The 21,169-nt window shown below is 53.9% G+C and overlaps 2 protein-coding genes and 1 long non-coding RNA gene across 5 annotated transcripts in view; 1 reads left to right on the top strand and 2 right to left on the bottom strand.

The window, feature by feature from the left end:
• Positions 1 to 41: 41 nt before the first annotated feature.
• Positions 42 to 11,341, bottom strand: MAN2C1 (mannosidase alpha class 2C member 1). 2 transcript variants are annotated; one of them, XM_045795154.2, is made up of 26 exons: positions 11,044 to 11,341; positions 10,643 to 10,768; positions 10,076 to 10,199; positions 8,670 to 8,740; positions 7,458 to 7,635; positions 6,958 to 7,147; positions 5,563 to 5,669; positions 5,299 to 5,409; positions 4,866 to 4,889; positions 4,618 to 4,734; positions 4,436 to 4,531; positions 4,202 to 4,347; positions 3,699 to 3,822; positions 3,298 to 3,419; positions 3,115 to 3,200; positions 2,834 to 2,989; positions 2,544 to 2,641; positions 2,280 to 2,374; positions 1,924 to 2,028; positions 1,686 to 1,842; positions 1,452 to 1,595; positions 995 to 1,104; positions 796 to 875; positions 540 to 688; positions 352 to 461; positions 42 to 279 (listed from the first exon to the last, which is right to left on the bottom strand). In XM_045795154.2, the coding sequence occupies exons 1-26, from the start codon at positions 11,142 to 11,144 to the stop codon at positions 153 to 155; spliced, it is 3,054 nt and encodes a 1,017-aa protein (XP_045651110.1). In that variant the 5' UTR covers positions 11,145 to 11,341; the 3' UTR covers positions 42 to 152. The 2 variants fall into 2 exon arrangements, with proteins under 2 accessions (XP_045651110.1, XP_045651109.1); XM_045795153.2 differs by having other exon boundaries at positions 4,866 to 4,958; positions 11,044 to 11,339.
• LOC148107585 (uncharacterized) overlaps positions 10,564 to 21,169 on the top strand; it is a 24,823-nt gene continuing 14,217 nt past the window's right edge. Inside the window, exon 1 of the long non-coding RNA XR_015722132.1 lies at positions 10,564 to 10,701. This is a non-coding gene — a long non-coding RNA (uncharacterized LOC148107585). The remainder of the gene's footprint in view (positions 10,702 to 21,169) is intronic.
• SIN3A (SIN3 transcription regulator family member A) overlaps positions 13,259 to 21,169 on the bottom strand; it is a 70,877-nt gene continuing 62,966 nt past the window's right edge. For both annotated transcript variants that reach the window (XM_045795152.2, XM_045795149.2), the window contains exons 20-21: positions 16,750 to 16,957; positions 13,259 to 14,599 (exon numbers count right to left, since the gene is read on the bottom strand). In XM_045795152.2, the coding sequence (XP_045651108.1) occupies positions 14,369 to 14,599; positions 16,750 to 16,957 (439 nt within the window). In that variant the 3' untranslated portion in view covers positions 13,259 to 14,368. The remainder of the gene's footprint in view (positions 14,600 to 16,749; positions 16,958 to 21,169) is intronic.

Here is a 21,169-nt window from a genome sequence, read left to right as displayed (position 1 = left end):
CAGGCCCCGAGGGGAGTGACCAGGGACTACTGCTAGCAGGGTTCCTGAGTCAAGGGTTTATTCAAGAGGTGACTGATCCTTGCTTCAGGCGGGGGAGGCAGAAGTGAGGAGCCCCCCAAGCCTTCCACACATAAAACCCCACCGTCAGCAGCTCAGTTTGGAGGGTGCTGCAGCACCAGTAACAGAGACCGCACTTGGAAGGGAGAAAAGGTGAGCTTCAGACGGGAGTCCCGAAGGGGCAGGTGGCCGGCCGGGTCTTGCTGCTCCAAGAGGTCGCAGCTGGAAAACAGGAGGGGTCATGAGGGCCCTGCGGGAGCAGGACTCCCAACCCCACCCCGCGCCCCCACTCACAGGACGGCCTCCTGAACCGGGAGCGACGTGTGCAGCCAGCAGTCGACGTGGCTGCCGTGGGCCTCGTACAGCCTGAGGACCAGCGTGCGGCCTTGGGGGCTGGTCTCCGCCTGCGGAGGAAGGTGGGTGGTGGGCGGGGCCTGGGCGGACCCAGCTGGGGCTCCGCCCCCTACCGCCCCGCCCCTTGCCTGCTTGACCGTCTCCAACACGACAGCGGGCGAGGACACCGAGAAGGCGCTCCAGGAGGCAGCGGGTGCCGGGCCCGGGGCAGGCAGTACCAACAGGGGGAAGTTGAGGCTGTAGGCAGCGCGGATAACGCCAGCGTCCTGGAAAGAGCCTGGAAATGGGGGTGGGGGCGTGGGCGTGCTGGCATTTTCCCCAGGGGGCTGGGAAACACCGAGGCTCAGGGAAGGGCAGAGAGGCGTCCCGGGCCGCGGCACTCACCCTGGTGCGGCATCAGCGCGTAGGTGAACTCGTGGCGGCCCATGTCAGCAGTGGCGTCGGGGGCCTTCGGCGCCCGCAAGCTGCGGTGGGGAGGGTGGGGATGGGCCGGGCTGGAACTGCGGAGGCTCCGCCCCCGGAGGACCCGCGCCCCCATGCCAGCCCCGCCCCCCGCCCCGGGCCGGGCGGGCCCTCCACTCACAGCGAGAGGCTGAGGACGTTGCCTCGGACTGACCCGCCGTACTTGCAGTCGTTGAGCAGAGCCAGCCCAAAGCCGTGCTCTGATAGGTCCATCCAGCGGTGGGCCCACACCTGGAGGGCAGATCCCAGATGGGTGGCCCCGCCCCCTCCCCGGGCTCCCGAGCATGTCACTACTGTCACTACTGTCACTACCGCGAGGGCCAGCTCTCACCACAGGAGGCCCCGCGCACACCAGCCAACCCGTCTAGGCCTTAGTTCCTCATCTGTGAAATGGGGATCACAGAAGTCACCCCACCAAATGGGCCTGAGTGTCAAACTCAACACAGCATTTAGCACAAGGCCTAGCACATAGGAGCCCGCAGGTACGGATCGGCGTCCTCCTCCTGACCCCACACCCTACGAGTCTCTTCCCAGCCGGGCAGGATCCAAACCCCACCCCGCCCCACCCCATGGCAGACCTCAAATCGAGCCCAGTCCCAAGAGGTGTTGTGGTGCGTGGGCCGCTGCAGATGCCCGAACTGGACCTCATAGGTGGCCTGGGCGCTGCGCACGCGGGCGGGGAACTCCACCTTCAGGAACTTGTGGGCCTCGTGCCAGTGCACCTGAGGTGGAAGGACAGACACGCAGGCCTGGCGGCTCCCTCCTCCCCAGCCACGCCCGGGGAAGACGCCCACCACCCTGCTCTCTGCTACCTCGGTGTGGAAGCGGACGTAGGGGCAGCCGGCGTCCAGCACGACCTCCTGGCTGAGCCGACTGTTGGGGCTGATCTGCAGCAGGAACCAGGCGCTGCCCCGCATGCCGCCCTCAGTGCCCACTGCTAACGTCCCTGCCTGGCCCGGCACTGGCTTCCTGCGGGATGGGGTGGTGGAGCTGAGCCCGGGCACGCTAATGGAGGGGGCCCGCCGCCACCCCGTCCTGCCCACACCGGACCGTGTCTCCAAGTGGTAGTCCATGACGTCCCATGCGTCCCAGTACAGAGGGACATCATCGAACAGCACAAACTGGTTCCCCACGGCGCCCTCAGCAATGGCCTCCCTGGAAGGATGCAGAGATTGGTGCTTTAGAACTTTATGACCTTGGTCTCTCCAGCTGCCTGAGGTGGGGTGGGGGCAGGGAGAGTAGGCCTGGGGGACAAGGAGATTCCTTCCTAGCCCAGTCTGCCCTGCCCTGCGTGGGTCCAGAGCCCCTGATGGGCTGCCATGGGCACTGCTGGGGCCAGGGACAGAGGGAATGGGGCCTGGGATCCACCTGCTAGGTACTGGAAGAGGGCAGTGAGGAGTTGGCACCTGCCGGAGGCCACCAGCACCAGCGACGTCAGGCAGCCGGTTGGGTCCAGCCTCACCCGGATGATGCCGTTGTCCAGAGTCACAGAACCGTCGGTCTTGGTGGGAGGGGTCCTTGAAGCTGAGTGTGCAGGGACTGCACACCACCACCAGCACCCCCGGCCCAGCCCCACCTCACTACCTGCTCCAGCCGGGGAGCTCAGAATCCCCAAGTTGTTAGGGATGGCCCAGGAGGGGCCCCGCACACCAGGACGTGCCTAAACTCACCTCTTGCACCACAAACACAGGTTGCTGGGTCTGCGGGGGCTGCAGGGAGGTGGGGGCCGGGGCAGAAGCATAGCCCATGCTGGGCACTGTCACCAGGGCTGGGGAGGAAGCCTGGGCATCAGCGCGGCCTCCCAGAGCCCTGCCTGAGGGCTGGGCTGGGCGGGTGGCTCCTCCGCCTACCGCGCTCTGGCTCGGGGCACCTCAGGGCGGCCACCCCGGGGCAGTGTCCCCACCACAGCGCGTGGCCTTGGTCCCCCTACCGCAGCAGCAGCCTTTCCCCCAGCTCCTACCTAGGCTGTGGGCCCCCCCAGGCCGGGGCAGGGCCAGCACTTCAGTGCGCGTCCAAGGCAGTGTGTTGACGATGAGGAGGCCCTCGGGCCCCGGCTCCCCGGCGCACAGGGCTGCGGCTGCGGCGCTGAGCAGCGTGCTGCCGTGGGAACGGATATCTGAGGAGAGACGGGCTGCTCACGGGTGGGCAGGGGGTTTGGGATGACCCCGAGGACCCCACAGGACACGCTCTGGGCTCCGCCCCGGACGTCGGGGACAGCGGCAGGCAGGGCATCCACCTCACCTTCGTAGTGGCACATGGCCTCCTCTGCCACCAGCTGGATGCAGCTTCCGGTCACCACGTCATGGAACTGGTTCAGGAGCAGGAGCCTGCAGGAGCCCAGGGTGAGGGGAAGGCTGGAGGGGCACCCGCAGAGCTGGCCGGGGTGAGGCCAGGGCGGTGGCGGGGGGCAGAGGCCGGGCTGACCTCCAGAGGTCCTGCAGCTGGGCGGCCGGGTACAGGAACTGGGCGCTGCGGGCCACGGCCAGGCTGCTGAGCAGCTCCACGTCGTGCAGGATCCGCTCGCACTCCCGGTTCCCCTTCTTGATCTGAGCAGGGTTGGGGGGATCTGTCCCAGGCTGCCTTCCAAAGCCCTCCCGTGCTCCCCAGGGCCTCAGATAAAGCCTCTGGCGGCTGACCTGTCCCACCCCGGTCTGCGGTCCGCCTTCTTCAGGGACACTCAGCCCTGCCTCCTCCAGGCCCCTGGCCCACCCGGCTCTCCGTGCCTCCCTGGGACACAAGCCTCTTCCCCCAGGCCTGGAGGGGACTCTGTCCCCTGCAGACCCAGGCCACACGCTCCCTGCTGGGCTCAGGGACCAGCTCCTGACCTGGGCATGGGTGGTGTAGGTGCCATTGTGCAGCTCCAGGAAGAGCTCCCCAACCCACGCGCACAGCTGCCCTGAGTCGCTCTCCAGCGCGGAGAAGAGTCGCCCCGGAGAAGACAGCTGCACCCTGAGGGAGACCACAGCCTGGGTCACCCAGGCTTGCGGGTACCATGTGGCTCACCCTTCCTCCATGCCAGAGCGGACTCTCGAGAGATCCAGCCCCGACAGAAAGGAGCGCCCCCCCCCAGAATGCTCCCTGTCCACGCAAAACCTATTCAAGACACACGGGGAGACCCCCGTCTCTGGCAGATTTAAGCCTCTTCCCACGGGCAGCTCTGCACCTCCTTCCCCCCCCCCCCCCCCACTGGAAGCTGGGAAGAGCCAACAGCCCGGGACTGGAGTAGGACAAGGTCCAGTTGAGGAGCTGGACTGAATGCCTGAGCGGAAAGTGGGGCTGCAGGCCAGGGCCAAGTGAGCTCCGAGGGCTGCTGGAGGGCCAGGGGGACCTGGGCAGCCCGTCTGTATTGTGCAGCCGCTTCAGGCGGTCCACCATGGTCTGGGTGGGGCCCCCGCCCCCGTCCCCAAAGCCGAAGAGGAAGGCGCTGTGGTTGGTCCGCCCCTTGTCCCGGTTTTTGACCACGGTCTTCAGCACCTGGACAGGCAGGGCAGGGCAACCGGGTCAGCCTAGGACCAGACGCCCAGCCCTCTCCCACCACCTCAGCCACCGGGTGCCCCCTCACCTCCTCCACACTGCCCTGCATCCCGTATGAGTCGCCAGGTGGGAAGTGGGCCAGCACACGGGAGCCATCCAGCCCCTCCCAAAAAAAAGTATGGTGCTGCAGGTAAGGAGATGGGAGAGCGGCCAGAGTGAGGGCTGAGACCAGGTCCTGGGGGGGACCCGGGCCCCCCGAGGTCTGCTCACCGGGAAGGAGTTCACCAAGTTCCAGCTCAGTTTTTGGGTCAGGAAGTGCCGGATGCCGCAGCTGCGCATGATCTGGGGGAGCTGTGCTGAGTAGCCGAATGTGTCTGGGAGCCAGAACTGTGGGGAAAGGGCCTCTGGGACACGGCAAGTGGGGCTCCGGGTGAAGCAGCCCCCGCCTCTCAGCCTCTCCTGGCTCAAGGTCAAGCTCCAGTCCCATCTGCCTGCAGGCGCAGCAGCTTCCAGCCTACCTCCGAGCACATTTTCCCGAACTCCTGCCGGAAGAAGTTCTGGCCCTGCAGGAACTGCCTCACCATGGCCTCTCCGCTGGGAAGGTTCCCGTCCTGGCAGTGAGTGAAGATGGAGGCAGCCGCCATCGGCATGGAGGGGAGCCAGGCAGGAGCTCGGGCCACCCCCCCACCCCACCCCGCAGGAGAGGTGTCCATCTCTTCGCTTCGGGCCCAGCTGTCTACCTGCTGGAGGGGAGGGTTCCCGGGGCGGGGTTGGGCACACAGCCTGCCCCCCTGCTTGAGACCCTCCTCCCCCTGGGGTCCCGGGCCTTGGAATTCCAGCCCCCCACAGAAGGGGGACGAAGGGCCTGCGGAGAATCACCCACTGGCAAAGCCAAGGAGGGGAGGCCGTAACAGCGTGGCCGGAGGCTGAGCGGGTGCAGACAGCACTTACCATCTCCACCCAGGTGCCCCCCACAGGCACGAACTGCCCTCGACAGGCGAACTCCTGGAGCCTAGCGTGCAGGCCAGGGTAGTGGCTCTTCACCCACTCGAGCTGCTGCGCCTGCGGGAAAGAGGGGCCCGGGCTGGGGCAGGAGCGACAAGGACCCCACCCGGGCCTGAGCAGCTGCAGCCAGTGGACGGCTGAGGGTGGGGAAGAGCCCTCCTCCTCAGGCGTGAGAAGCCCTCAGGTGCCCCACACAGCTGTCCCTCTGACCTGGGAGCAGACAAAGATGAAGTCCGGGTTCTGCTCCATGAGCTGCACGGCTGTCGCCCAGCTCCGGGCACATTTTCGCACAGTCTCCTTGAAGGGCCAAAGCCAGGCTGGATGGGAGGGGTTGGAGGTGGAGGGAAAGCAGCAAGGTCCCCGGCTCCCCACAGATCTCCAGTCTCACCCCTGCCCCCCAGCACCCTGCCTGCCCAGCCTGGGCCTCCAGAAGGCTGTCCTCCCCCCATCCCAGGCCCCTTTCCCTGCAACACCCTTTGGCATCCCTCCTGAGCTTTCACTTCAAGACACTCTCTCAAGGTGGGAGAGGGGGTGGGGGAAGGAAGCTGTCAGTTTTACAGGTCAGGAAATGGAGGCCCCACGCCCTGGAAGAGTCTCACTCTGAGGCTGAGACTGCCCCTCGCCCCCGCCCCTGCAAGGATCCTGTAAAAGGTGGCAGGGATTCACACATTGATGGATACCGCAGAAGAGGGGGCACGGCACCCCGAGAAGGATCTGCCTGGGCCAGCCATCCTGTATGAGGCACTACAGCCTCCCCTGACCTCAAGGCCCCGGCTCCCTCTTTACCAGCCCAGGACCCCCACACTCCACTGCAAGCCATGGCACAACAGGCACAACACGGAACGCCTTGCTCTGTGCTTCCTAAGTGCTAGCTGCATCAGAGTCAGTACCTGGGGAGCTGGTAAAACATGCAGATTTTCCGGGGCATCTGGGTGGTTCGGTCAGTTAAATGTCTGCCTTTAACTTGGGTCATGATCCCAGGGTCCCAGGATCCAGCCCATGTGGGGCTCCCTGCTCAGCAGGGGGTCTGCTTCTACCTCTCCCTCTGCCCCTCCTCCCGCTTGTGCTCTCTCTCTCTCAAATAATAATCTTTTTTAAAAAACACAGATTTCCCATAAGCCTCACAGATGCTGCAAACTCATCAAGTTCCAAGCTGAACTCATGATCCCCCCCAGGAAACCAGGCCCTGTGCGGGAGCCCCTATCTCTGTTACTTCTCCATCACTCCTCTCTGAGGAGTGGGACACCCTTGTCAAACTCTTACTCATTCTCACTTGGTTCAAAGGTCACCTCCTCCATGAAGCCTCCGAGTCCTCCTGACCGACCAGGGTTAAGTGCCTCCATCGTGGCCCCAACTCTGTCTGCCTATTTCAGCTATCAGACTCTATAAGCCTACCTCCCAGTATCTAGCAAGGGCCACATGGGGCCTCAGATTTTGTTGAGAGAATAAATGAAGCCACACCTAGCGAAGCCCATTTTACAAATGGGGAAACTGACAATCCAGAGGGGCAAGAGCTTGCTGGGGACGACAGTGCTTCCAGGGCACAGCCAGGGCTTCAAGGGCACTCCTGCCTTGCCCAGCCAACCCGGCCAGCTGCTGCCCTACCTGTATCAATGTGGCAGTGCCCCATGGCATGGATGGTATGTTGACTTTCTCCTCCACGTTGGCCAAAAAACCTGGAGGCCAGGGCCTGGGCCACCGGGAAGGTCTCGGGCTGGGCAGGGTCACACACGTTCACCATCTGGTTGGCTGTGTACAGGGCCTGGAAGCTGCGCTGGTTGTCTTCCCCAAGGCCCTGCAGCAGGATTCTGCCCCTTAATCCCCGTCTGCAGCAAGGGGAGTCTCCAGAACTTGGCCCCAGCTGACCTCTCAATGGTTCTCAGCAGAGGTCCTCCCTACCTCCTCCTGGTTCCCCTGCTTAGTACTGTCTCCCTCCTCCCCTTTACAGAGGGAAATCCTTTCAATACTCAAGCAGGCAGAAACACTCTCCCTCTTCTGGATTCCCAGACTCCCAACTCTCCGACCCGAAACACAACCCCTGGCAGGGTGTGGGGGGTGCTGAGAAGGGCTCTAGAGCAAGCAGGTGGGGTAGGGGTGTCGATTACCTTGGCTATGCCCAGCAGCAGCTCCAGATCCACCAGGAGTCTGTGAACATCCCGGCAGAACACAGCCAGCTCAGCCCGGCTCACCCGGAACATCTTCTCTGGGTCAGGCGCTGCAATCATGGTTCCCTTCCCGGCCCCCAGGAGCCCGTTGCAGGCTACTTCCACATAGATGGTCAGGCTACAAATGTGGGGAGGCAGCCTCAGGCCAGTGGACTGGCAGAAGACCCTGGGGAGGCTTAGGGAGGGAGGACCAAGGAGGCACCCACTGACCCATCCCTGTTTGCCTCCAGGGTCCACCCCCCAGAAGATCCCACGGTATGTCAGGGGTCCGTGAGAGAGGGTCCTGTTGTGCCGATGAGCATTCTGCCTTGGGCACGGACAGTAAGCAGCCAAGCTGGGAACTGTGTGAATTATGCTGCTGCTCAGCCTTTGACTTCCATTTCCACAACTGTCTTTACAAAGCACCGCCTTGGTCTCAGAACCCTTTTGCATATTAAAAACGTGTTTGGATCCCCCAGGTCCAATCTTTCAGAGCAAAGATCCAGCAGCGAGCATGGGCGGGCCATTCTCTGGAGCAGCATGGTAGCCTGTGGTGCTGTCCTACTCAGTCTTCGGAGAGCAAACGTGACTTCCTTGGAGAAGCCTTCCCTGACCCTCCGGCCACCCCTCTCCTAAGTCTAGGACAGCCTTCCATACTGAGCTCCTGGTGTTTGCTTTCAGAGCCCCCATGGGTTTTACAATTATATAAGCAGCTGTGAGTCCCCCTTGCTGTCCAGGGCCACATTACTCACTATCACAGTGCTAGTATCTGGAAGCATCAGTACAATGCTCAATAAATATTAGAAAATATAATAATACTATGTCTGAGTTCTGAATGGTGTCGTAAGATGCCCATGTTATAACACGGGACGAAAAGAACTATGCCTGAATGAATTCCTGAGGTGAGTGCTGAAATGTTAATAATGGTCATCTCTAGGTGATGGGTAATGGGAGGCATTTACATCTTTGTGCTTTCCTGTATTTACCACAAGAAGACAGACAGCATCTTTCTAGTCAGGGAAAAAACCCTATTCTTAAAAAACAAACTGTGAGATTTGAGGATGCCTGTGTTGAAGGTGGGGGTTTCGGGTCACTGTGGACCTCAGCTCCTCCTCACCCACTGCCCCCCCTCCCCTCCCAGCACGGTCAACCAGGGCATGGGGACTGCCTCACCTCCGGGGGTCTCCTTCCTCCAGCCTGTCAGTCAGGACATAGCTGGTCTTCTCCCCCTCTATGGTCAAACCCTGGTGGGGAGCAGAATGAAAGAGATAGGGCCTGAGCATTTTAGACAGTTCAGGTGAAATACAAGCTGAGGGAGGCCAGGCCTCTCCGCCTAGTCCCCAGCTGTGGCTCCTCTCTCCTTCACAAGGCCAAGATCGGCAAATCAGGGACCCCTGGTAGCCGGTGCCCAATCCCCATGGCAGCCCGAGTGCCATGATCACCAAACAGCACCTGCTTGCCAGCTTTCAAAAAACCCCCTGGTCTTTTGGGAAGGGTCCTGGCAAGTATCAGGAAGCCTGGGTATGGCTTCTGGTGGCCTCTGTACCACTGAACTCTATGAAGTCAGATGCAGGGCTTCCTCATTCCTTGCTATATCCCCAGTGCTAGCATAGGGCCTGGCCCAGAGAGGGCACTCAGGAGACATCTGCTGAGCCAATGCAAGGAGACAGAGAGGGAGAGGTTTGCCAGCTTTCCATACAAAAGGAACAACAGTCTTAACCTGAGACGGGAAGTTAGTCTAACTGGAACGGAAGCTGAGCAAGTGAACTAACCTCTGTACATTTTAGTTTCTTCATCTGTAAACAGGCAGAAAGACCCACTGCATATGATTATAAAGTTTAAACCTGATATGGTGGCTCCATGAACAAGACATTTCACTGTTGTTGTGTCTGGGGAACTGGGGATGCTGTGACAGGGACAGATCCATTACTGCAGGAAGAGGACTTGAATTTTTACTTTATACCATCCAAAACTGTTTGAAAGTTTTCCCCCATAAGTATATGCTACATATAATAAAAACTGGTTTATTAAAGACTAAAAATAGGGGTGCCTGGGTGGTTCAGTCACTTAAGCATCCCACTCTTGATTTCAGCTCAGGTCATGATCTCAGGGTTGAGATCAAGCCCCACGTTGGACTCCATGCTCAGTGTGGATTCTGCTTGAGATTCTTTCTCTTCTTCTCCCTCTACCCCTCCCCCCTCTAAAAAACAAAACAAAACAAAACAACAACAACAAAAACCAACTAAAAATATAAAGTGATATGGTCTGCAAAGCCACTAGTCTGGCACCTAGTAGAGGGTTAATAAATGGATCTGCTGTATCTATTATTATTGTACTCAATTAGCAACTATTTTCAGGTCAGAATGAGGAAGTGGCCAGTCAGTGGCAGGGTTGGTTTAGCACTAATTATATTAGGACCCAAAAGCCATCCATTCAACTTCCCAATATTAAAGTTCCCAAGTGGCAACTTCCCCTGTCCTGAACTTCCGATACCCTGCAGGCAGAGCCACTAAGCTGTGACTTCTTCAGAGACCAGGCTGAAATGGGGCCAAACCTATCCCTAGGGCAGGGCTACTCACCTGGACAGGTTCTCCATCTCGCCACACCAGGCCTTCTCCATCACTTTCCCAGCGAAGGTGAACTTCCTGACCCACCCATGCCTCCGGGATGATCAGCTCTACCCGAAACCAGCAGGTCCACCACCTGCGAGAGAGCCAATGGGATGGGCCTAGGGATCGAAGCCCTGTCCTTTGCCAGACTTCCTTGGCTTAAGGGTCAGGCAGGGACTTGAGACTTTCTCCAAGCATCGTCAGCATCACAAGGTATTCAGCTTGGACGCACAAGAAAGGAGCAACAAGGTGTGCAGCAAGGTGAAAGGGAAAGGCAGACAAATCAGGGGTCTGTGATCTGTCCTAGGGCGTCCTCCTGAGGGGAGTCTAGATACTGGGAGAAAGCAGGGGAGGGGAAGGAGTATGAAACGCTCCCATGAAAACTGCGGGACGAGGGAGCTGCTTCCAGCAGAGGGCGCTCCTCCGCCCCGAGTGGCTGTGTAGAACCAGGAGGTGGTGAGGTGTGGCCCTTCGGGCCCGTGCGCGACGAAGGGGGCTGCCAGCGGGCCGCGTCCTACCCGCCCCGGCCATACGCACGTGGGTCCGAAGCTGTCGCCGATCTGCGCGGGGAGGAACTCCTGCTGCACCGCCTCCAGGTAGGGAAGCCTCTTGGGCGTCTGGAAGCTGGAGAGCGCGGCCACCGGGCAGCTGTCCCCGAAGAGCCTGGGTGGGAGGAGTCGGTGGGCGCGCGCTCGAGGCCGCCCCCGTTCCGCCCGCGGGCCAGTCGTTGGATGGGGACGCGCGTTCCCTGGATCCACCGCCGAGAAGGCTGCCCTACAGCACAGCCTCTCCCGACCCCTCCTCCCGGGCCCCTGCCCTGTCCGCGGCGGGCACTTAGTCCCTCGGCCCGGAGGGCCGCGGCTTGGGTTTCCCCCCGGAAGGGAAGGCTGGGGCGCGTGGCCGCGGCCGGCCGGCGCCCTGGGCGGGGGGGCCCCCACCTGCCGCGGAGGTTACAGTCGGTAAAGTAGAGCGGCGACACGAATTTCTCCACCCGCTCCAGCGTAGTGCGCCAGTGCTTCAGGGCCGGCGCCGCCGCCATCGCCGCGCGCCCGCTCCTCTCCCCGGAAGGCCCCTGCCGCTGCCGGCGCGGCCCACGGCCGGGAACCAAAGGTTCCGGCGTCCGAAGGGCGCCTTCCAGCCCCGGGCAGCTTTTCTCGGAACACTGGCGGCTCTCGGAAGCCGCGCCGCGCTGAACTTTGAGCGGGCCGCTGAGAGTCCAGAGCGCGGCTCCCGAGGCTCTCCTCTAGCTCTTCCGAACTGGCTGGCCACTGGGCAAACCCCTAAATAGAACGGCAAGTGCGACGCTTTGATTCTCCGAAAGTCCCGACACAGAGACCGGGGATTTTAGACACGACGGGCGGAGCCCCGGCTGCTGCACACGCAGGTCACCGGGCTCAGAAGCCACAAGCGGGAACCGGCTAGCCCTCCAAGGCCCCCCAGACCTCCGGTGCTATCTAGAAAACCTGCTGAACGCGGGAAGAGCCAGACGCCAGGGCCTGTGCTTTGAAGCTGATCGGCAGACATGTGTTAAATAGGGAGGGGTTTGCACCCCAATAACCGGAGCTTCCTCCTACATATTTTGTATTTATAGCTGTCATTTATCGCCAGAAACCCTGGGAATATTTTGATGTGATGGCAGATCACAGTCACAGCATTCAAGATCCCACTTGAATAATGTATTTCACCACACAGGGCTGGAGAGTTCAGAAAAGCCACAATGCCAGAAACACCTCCAATTTCATCCTTACCCTAGTAGTCCATTGGCAGTTTTTATCCCCCTTCTAGGATTGCCAGGCTTGTCTATAAATCGTTACTAAGAAAAATATATACACATTAGCCCTGATATTTTAATGGAAATACTGACCAAGTACACATTTCAAGTGCAAATCACAGGGAAGGGTGACTAAGTACAGAATACCAAACGTGATTTAAACTAAAGATAAGTAACTCGCTGCTATAACACAGGCTGGGTTTAGAGCTTGGAGTTCAGTTTTCAGAAGGCAGGAGGGATAAAGGTGGTGCTTGTGAAAACCCTGGCTGTAGATGAAGCTCCCTCTTCTTTTGGTTGCCCTGATGCGTTGCATTTTCTCCTGAACTCGGCCCTGAAACCAGATCCTGACCTGCAGGCAGGTAGGTCTGGAGGTAACAGTGTGAGGGCAGCCAGCAGCTGGGGCTGCCCCTGATCAGACCCCATCAATTTCTCCCATAATTCCAAGTAAACATGACCTTTCTTGGTGAGCAGAGGGGGATAGGTGAACTATTGCTGGAAAAACCTGAAGATCTTTCCCCTCAATCAATAATGTATCACTCCAAGTCAGGCACTGTCCAGCTTCAACCCTATAGTCTCCTCCCACAAGGCTCTTTTACCACCCCCTACACTTTGGGGCTCAGAGTCTCCTGTTCCCCCTGCAACAAAAAAGTCCAAAACTGGAGAAGGCTGTACCATGTGTTTTTAAAGTTCAGAAGCCCCCAAATTTGTAGTCTTTGGTGGTAGTGTTGGGGTTTTTTAAGCAAACAAAACCACACAAAACACTGTTTGTTGCTTTACAACTGACACTAGGGTAATGGCTGATGGAGAATGAATCTACCAGAGTACTCGGAGCAGTTCAGTTGGTCTTTGTTCAGAAACTCCAGGCTGAAGACACAGAAAAATCCTAATCACTCAGTTTAAATGTCTGGTCTGCCAGTCTAAGTTTATGTAATAAAAAAATATATATTCCATTTGCAGTTGCTAAGAAGGTAGCAAATCTTCTCTCTCCCAACCCATTTATACCACACGCCTTGTACACATTTCTTTCAAATACTGGTTTGGTATTTAAGTTGTTCACCCCCATTTCCAATTAAGGATAAGAAAAACAACACAGAGAAATGCAAACTAAATAGCCGGACAACTACCCAAATAGAAAATATTTCCAAACAGTTGAAATAAGGGGAAAAACATGTACTAAAAGAATCAAGTATTCTATTTTAAAAATTTGGAATATTTTGATTTGGGACAAGTGCAATGAACTATTTAAAGCAAATTCTTGTTTGTGCCGAGCATAAGGAATTGAAGCCCAAATCCCTGCTCCACAGTAGTTCTCTGGTGAGGACAAGGGACTTGGGTTGAGAATTCATTCCTTAAGTAAGAACCAAGCTTTATTTATTTACAAAAAAAAAAAAAAAAAAAAAAAAAAGAAAAGAAAAAAAGGAAAAAAAGGAAAGAAAGAAAAGAAAGGAAAATAAGGAAAAAAAAACAGTTGGGGCAAGGGGGAAGACAAGTTTTACACAAAAGTACTACAGCAGTAACTCCCTTTGGTAAAAAGTGTAATAAATGTCTTGTACATCTGTTCATAGGTACTAAATCTGAGCCACAGAGAACTATGGTACACAAGAAGCTAGAGCAGTTATGCTAGCACATCAAAGCATATTTCTTTTAATAAAAAATCGACAGTATGTACATTATTTACAAAAAAAAAAGAAAAAGAAAAACGAAGTTAAAATTGTGTGTGTGTGTGTGTGTGTGTGTGTGTGTGTGTGTGTGTGTCAGAGAGTAAAGCTGGTGGATGGCACTAGGGTAGACTAGTAAAGAAGCAGGTACAAAACAGTTCCACGGGAGCTAAAAAGGACGACGGATTTGAACTTGCTGAGGTTGAGAACCAGAGGAGAGTGTAAAGGGTGGGCAGCGAGGGATTCGTCAGGAAAAACCCACAAGATGATCAACCCCAAAGCCAAACTGCAGGTCCCAGATAAAACCTAATGGGTGATCTAGATGTGCTCGAGTGACCGGGAAAAAAAAAAAAAATCAAATCCAGTTTTTTTTCCTTTTGGGGGGAGAGGAGAGGAGCAGTGACCATCAGAGTTACAATCCATCCGAGCGGTGAGTCCTTCCCCAGTCTGTCAGTGCACGCCCATCCAGTCAAGGTGTGAACAGCATCTGGCTCCTTCATCGAAGGTCAGGCCCCAGGAGACTCCAGTCTTAGCTCTGCTGGTGTGTGTAAGCAAGCTGCATGTCTCTGTGCTTGCACGGATCTCCTTCCCTCCAGGGCAGGCTAATCCCCACACCCCTTGGGAAAAGTTCCAGCTCCAGCTTTGTAAGGTGTCCACGTTCCTTTTATGTAGCCCACTTGGTGCCAGGTTGCACCAGCCACACACTGATCAGGTGGCCATGTCCCAGAGAGGCCCAGTGAGGCTTGAAAGGCATCTTCCTTGTTTCTTCAGTGTGCGTGAGTGCACGCGCTCCCCACACACACCCCCCTCAAGTTATCTGCTCTGGCTCTGCAGTTACGGGGCTTTGAACACTGTGCCGTATTTGACACGGTACTTGTTAATGCTCACAAAGTGCAGGGTCTCCGTGTCACAGGTGGTGGTACAGGGCACCAGGCCCTCCAGCCCCTCCCCCATGAGCCACTTGCTGGTCTCTGCTGCCATTTCACGGGGCACATGCTCCTTGGTCCATTTATCTACCCAGGCCTGGAACCGCTGATGTAGCCGCTTGCTTACACGCTCGTGGGACTGCAAAACAGAACACGAGAAAAACCCCATGAACTAAGACAAAACAAACCAAAAAACACCTCTTCAAATACAAAGCCTAATTTTCTCCTAAAGTAGCAGAGGAAAAGCGGTGGGGTGGAGCCTTTGATACTACTGATTAGTAAGGAGTCTCTGTTTAAAGAAGGAAATTGAAAAGAGACGAAGAACATAGAGCATGTAAAGAGTTGGCACTCATAAAGCCCCTAAAGAAATACAAACACGGGGTCTGAGCAGAATGAGCTCAGTAGTTCTCATTTTTAGCATTCATTAGTATCAACTAGGGAACCTGATAAAAATACAGATTTCCTCATTTTCATCAATCTGCATTTTTAAACTAGCAGCCCAGCTGCTTCTAATGTACCCGAATGAGACACAATGAGTTGCAGCTATTAGGTCATTCTGTCAGCGTGGCAATCCACTTCTAAGTAAGACAGTGCAAGGCAAAGGGCTTAACACCCACCTTCCCTTCACTGCATTACTCCGCCCTGCCCAGCAGATCTTCAGAGGAAGTTTACGCTCCTACCTACCCAACCGGTAAATATTTATTGGTGCCTATGTGCAAGGCAGAGTAGGGGGTACAAAGATGATTTAGGTGTTACCTAGTTCCCCTAATAATTTGCATCAGACATACAACGCACAGCATCATGAGAAGTCTATCAAACCACCCATCCAACATCTCCCACTTGAATGACCGCTAGTCCTCTCAAACTTCACCAGTTCAAAACACAGTGCTTGATGTGTCCCCAACCCCCTTCCATCAACAGAGTAACCCCTAAACTGCCCATGTACTCAAGCAGAAACAGACAAAACCAAAAACCCAAAACGACCAGGCATCTTCCTTGATGTTCTTTCTCTTACCTACTCGTAGCCGATCATTACCGCATCCTGATAACCCTATCTCCAGACGGTACCTCTGATCTAATTCTTACAATTCCACTGCCACCCTCGTAGCCTGGGTCACCGTCACATCGCACTTGGACAGAGCAGTCTTTTAAGCGTTCTCTGCCTTTCCAACTTCACACCCCAAATCATCCCCACTTGGACAGCAGTCCAAGCCACCCTGTCGACAATGTCCCCATGTACTGCAAACAAAATCCAAATGTCTCTGTAATGTAATCTAGTATTGCTGTCTCTGCCCGCCCTTTAACTCCAAGCAGGCCTCTCTCCCTCTGGCTCAAGCCTCGCTGATGCTTCTAGTTTCTCAAACATGCCGAGTCCTTTCCTCCCTTCCGACACTGCATTTGCTGGTTTCCTTCATCCACAAAGTGCCAACCCTCACCTCCTCACCTGGCTGGATCCTTGGTCACTGTTCCAACCTTAAGAGTCACCTCCTAGGGGAGGTCTCCCCCGCCACACAAACGGCCTGCACGCCAGCTACCCACGAGCACTTCATCTGGTTTCTCTGCTTGATAGTGCATATCACACTATTTTATACGATCTACTTCATGGTTGTGCCCCAGGGTCTGGCACAATCCTGCTACAAAACTGCACCAGGAAGCTTTCACAGTTGAGACAGCACGTGAGAACAGACAGAATTCATAAGCAATACCACTTGTAACGCAAAAGCTGGGAGTAGCTTTGCTGAGATGTCTGAAGTACTCCCCCCAGTACCGCAGAACGTGACCTAACTCAGAAATAAAGTTGTTGCAGATGTAATCAGTTAAGATGCGGTCGGACTACAGCTGGGTGGACCTCGAGTCCGGTATGGCCGGCCCCCTTTAAAAGGGGGACACTGGACACAGGCACGCAGGGAAAACGCTACGTGAAGAAGATGAAGGCGGAGACCGGCACACCAAGGAAGGCCGAAGACTGCCAGCAAAACACCAGGGCGAGGAGAGGTATGGAAAAGATTCTCCCTCACAGCCCTGGTTCAAACCAACTCTGCCACACTTCAATTTTTGACTTTTAGTCTCCAGAATTGTAGGACAATAAATTTCTATTGTTTAAGGCACGCAGTCTGTGGACCTTTATTCTGACATCTTCAATAGACTAATATACCTGCCTACTCAACAATTCTCAAATCCAAGAGGTGGGTCTCATAAAGGGAGAGAAACAATCAGAAACCTCTGCAGTAGGCCTGGGCCTGGCTGGGGCGGGAGAGGTATGGAGAAATGCCAGTGACTGGGTCTTACCTGGTGAGCCCGGAGCAAGGCAGTTCTCCGGTACATGTAGTCCTCTGACTTGATCACGTACACCATCTTGTAGGAATTCAACTTGAATCTACACTCCAGTTTATCCAGGCTATCCACATTCTCCATGGTCTTCTTGCTGTTTCCTTCCTTCCCTTCCTTTTCCTGCTGTTCTCGACCACGCTGACATTTCCGGATCCGCCTCAGATTCCTACAAAGCAAGAAGCCGTGCAGGATCAGAGTTCATCCAGATGCAGATTCCTATGAGTCCGCTCAAAGGGGTTCTCCTTATTGTATGCCTCCATGGCAGTTATCACAATTTTAGTTACATATATCGCCAGTGGTTTCGTTGTTTAAAAAAAAAAAAGCTTCAAATGCAAAGATACATAAAATAAAACGTAGAAATTTTTAACCACCTCCTACCCCGGATTCTCCGAGTCCCACATGCCTTGGCAGAGGCAGCACTGAGAGCAGTTTTGATTTTAAACCTTCTAGGCCTCTCGGAATTCACATACGTAATCGCTCACTATAGTTCTGCTTTGGGATGTTTTTAAAGACAAAATAGGATCATACTATAAGTATTTTATTATTCTCCACTTTTCACTTAATGTGAAGATTTCTTTCATTTCACCAAAGACTTCACATTCTTTTGAATTGCTGGAGACTAACATGCCTTGATTGAACCATTCCTTAACGGGAATCAATCAGGGCTCCTCACCTGAACCACAGAGCAAAGATGATTATCTGAACACCTATTTTTTCAATTCCCCCCAAAGATGGTACTAATTCCTGTTTTCTACACACACAGTTAAAAAGACAATTCCCATCAATGGATGCCCTGGCAGGTATTTAGAGCTGAATTCTCTCCAAAAGCAAGCAGAAGAAAGCTTGTCAGCCAATTATATTGTTTCTAATACTTTGCTATGAAAAAACATTGCTTCAGTGAATATCTCGTATACATGTATTCCTGTAGGACAGCAGTTCTTTGGTTCAAGGACCCTTGGGGGCCCCGAAGACCCTTTTTAGGAGATCTATGAGATCAAAACTATTTTCACAATAATACTAAAACATAATAATACTGAAACATATATAGAAAACTTTTTTTCCTTGGTTAACATTTACACGGCCAGTGCAAAAGTAATGGTGAATAAAAATGCTAGTGGCACCAAACTGTCCTTAGAAACCTTTATATTCTTCTCTGGCCACGCTCTGGCAATTAAAAGAGGAAAGCTGGGGTCCTGGGTGGCTCAGTCAGTTAAGCGTCTGCCTTTGGCTCAGGTCATGATTCTGGGGTCCTGAGACAGAGGCCCAAGTCAGGCTCCTGGCTCACTGGGGAGTCTGCTTCTCTCTCTGCCCCTCCCCCTGCTCATGTTCTCTCTCTCTCAAATAAATAAGTAAAATCTTTAAGAAGAAAATAAGGAAAGCTGGTTTCACTTAGAATGTCCATGATGGGGATGCCTGGGTGGCGCAGTTAAGTGTCCAACTCTTGGTTTCAGCTCAGCCATGATCTCAGGCTTGTGAGACTGAGCCCTGTGATGGGCTCTGTGATCAGTGCAGTCTGTTTAAGTTTTCTCTCTCCTTCAGCCCCTTCCCCTGCTCTCTTTCTCAAATAAAAAAATAAATCTTTATTATTTTTTTTAAGATTTTATTTATTTTTTTGCCAGAGAGAGAGCACAAGTGAGTGCACACAAGCAGGGGGAGCAGCAGGCAGAGGGAGAGGCAGGGCCCGTGCTGAGCAGGGAGCTTGATATGGGACTCGGTCCCAGGACCCTGGGATTGTGACCTGTGCCAAAGGCAGCCGCCTAAGGACTGAGCCACCAGGCATCCCTAAAAAAAAAAAATAAATCTTAAAAAAAAAAAAAAAAGTCCCTGATGAAGCAGTAACATATTTTGTCAAATCCCAGCCCCTTAGTTCACATCCTTTTAATACGCTGTGCGGTAAAATGGAAACTACACATCCAGCACCCTAGTGAGCCAAAGCACAACGGGGTTCTCAGACAGGAGCACGTGGGCAGTGCCTGAGTGGCAAATGGATCACTACTTTTACCTGAAAGAACAACATCCTAGAGTATGTGTTGGCAGCTATTTTCTCAAAAAATGAACAATGAAGGGGCGCCTGGGTGACTCAACTGGTTGAGTGTTGGACTCTTGGTTTTGGCTCAGGTCATGATCTCAGGGTCACGGGATCAAGCCCTGGGGCAGGGATGGGGCTCCTTGCTCAGCAAGGAGTCTGCTCGAGATTCTCTTCCCCTCCCTCTGCCCCTCCCCCACTCATGCACTCCCTCTCTCTCTAAATAAATAAATCTTAAAAAAAATGTTACCTGATATAATCCACATAAACAAAAGCTTTTTGGAATATTCAGTCTCTAAGAACGTAAGGGATCTCAAGGCCAAAAAGACTGAGAACCTCAGCTGTCACGCAAGTTATTAGAAACCAAAGTTGCCGGGTAAAGTTCCCATACATTTTAATTGCCCTGGCCCTAGAATGATTGTACCAATTTCTATTTTCCCCATAAAATATGAAAGTGCTTTCCTAACCCACACCCGCTACAACACAGGTTATAAATCTTTTAAAAACTTGGCCAACCTGGTGAGAAATACGTGATATGTTTATTGTACTATTTCATAAACCTGGAGACTAAGTCTGTTTTGTTGGAGAGGTCTGGCACAGAACAGCTGCTCAAAGTCTGCTGAATGAATCAAGCAATGAGGCCGGCAGGACCCTTCTGCTCACACCCCCTTTCCATGTTCTGATTAGAACTCAGTCTAATAATAATAATAGCACAGATCTTCCTTGACTTAGGGGTTACATCCTGATAAGAAGCTGAAAACACTGTAAGTCAAAAGTGCATTTTATAAACCTAACCTACAGAATGAACATCACGGCTTAGCCTAACGCACTTTATTTGACAGAGAGAGACAGCCAGCGAGAGAGGGAACACAAGCAGGGGGAGTGGGAGAGGAAGAGGCAGGCTCCCAGCGGAGGAGCCAGATGTGGGATTCGATCCCAGAATGCCGGGATCACGCCCTGAGCCGAAGGCAGCCGCCTAACGACTGCGCTACACAGGCGCCCCGTCAGTTCTTGACCCTTGTGCTCATGAAGCTGACTGGGAGCTGTGACCCCTGCCCAGCTTCACGAGAGGATCACATCACAGATCACTAGGCTGGGAAAAGACCCAATTCCAAATTCAAAATTGTTTCTAATGAGTGTGTATCACTTTCACATCATTGTAAAGTCCAAAAATCATTTAAGTCAAACTATCCTAAGTGGGGGACCGTCTGTATTGGGATAATACCTTTCTGGAAATGTAAGACATGGGATTTCAGTTCTGAGCTTCTGGGAAGGAAGAATGCCACTCTACTGCACCAACCCTCTTGTCTACTTCCGGAACTCCATGTTCACCCTCAGACAGAGGACCGACAACACACTGCCCATAAACAGGGAGGAATTTTAAAAATTCTGTGAAGTGAATATAGCAGACCTAGGACTGCTATCTTTTGTGGGTTTTTCCTCTTATCTTCAAAAGACAGCTCTATTTTATTATTACTATTATTATCATATAATGTATTATTTGTTTCGGGGTACAGGTCTTTAACTCATCAGCCTTACCCTCCCCAATGTCCATCACCCAGCCACCCCATCCCTCCCACTCCCCTCCACTCCAGCAACCCTCAGTTTGTTTCCTGAGATTAAGAGTCTCTTATGTTTGTCTCCCTCTCTGGTTTTGTCTTTTCATTTTTTCCTCTCTTTCCCTATGACTCTCTGCCTTGTTTCTTAAATTCCATATATCAGTGAGATCATATAATTCTTTCTCCAACTGATTTATTTCACCTAGCATAATACCCTCTAGTTCCATCTACATCATTGCAAATGGCAAGATTTCATTTTTTGATGGCTGCATAATATTCCATTGTATCTATGTATACGTGTGTATGTATGTATGTATGTGTGTGTATACGTGTGTGTGTATATATATACATACACATACCACATCTTCTTTATCCATTCATCTGTTGATGGAGATATGAGCCTTTTCTATAGTTTGGCTATTGTGGACATCGCTGCTATAACCACGGGTGCAGGCACCCCTTCAGATGATTTCATTTGTATCTTTGGGGTAAATACCCAGTAGTGCAGTTAATGGGTCGTAGGGTAGCTCTATTTTCAACTTTTTGAGGAACCTCCATACTGTTTTCCAGAGGGGCTGCACCAGCTTGCATCCCCACCAACAGTGTAAGGGTTCCCCTTTCTCTGCATCCTCACCAACATCTGTCATTTCCTGACTTGTTAATTGTAGCCATTCTCACTGGTGGGAGGAGGTATCGCACTGGGGTTTTGATCTGTATTTCCCTGATGCCGGGTGACGTGGAACAATTTCTCACGTGTCTGTTGGCCACTTGGATGTCTTCTTTGCAGAAACGT

Source organism: Ursus americanus, chromosome 28 (genome assembly GCF_024610735.1).
Source record: "Ursus americanus isolate L20-20 chromosome 28, mUrsAme1.1.p, whole genome shotgun sequence".
NCBI classification, from domain to species: domain Eukaryota; kingdom Metazoa; phylum Chordata; class Mammalia; order Carnivora; family Ursidae; genus Ursus; species Ursus americanus.
Note: the sequence above shows the minus strand (reverse complement) of the source record. Positions and strands in the feature narration are given on the sequence as shown.

Coding starts and splice junctions, on each gene's coding strand:
- MAN2C1 (XM_045795153.2), bottom strand. CDS start 11,144: ATGGCGGCGGCGCCGGCCCTGAAGCACTGGCGCACTACGCTGGAGCGG. Junction 10,769..11,043: donor GACTGTAACCTCCGCGGCAG/GTGGGGGCCCCC, acceptor CCTCCCACCCAG/GCTCTTCGGGGACAGCTGCC. Junction 3,420..3,698: donor CCTACACCACCCATGCCCAG/GTCAGGAGCTGG, acceptor AACCCTGCTCAG/ATCAAGAAGGGGAACCGGGA.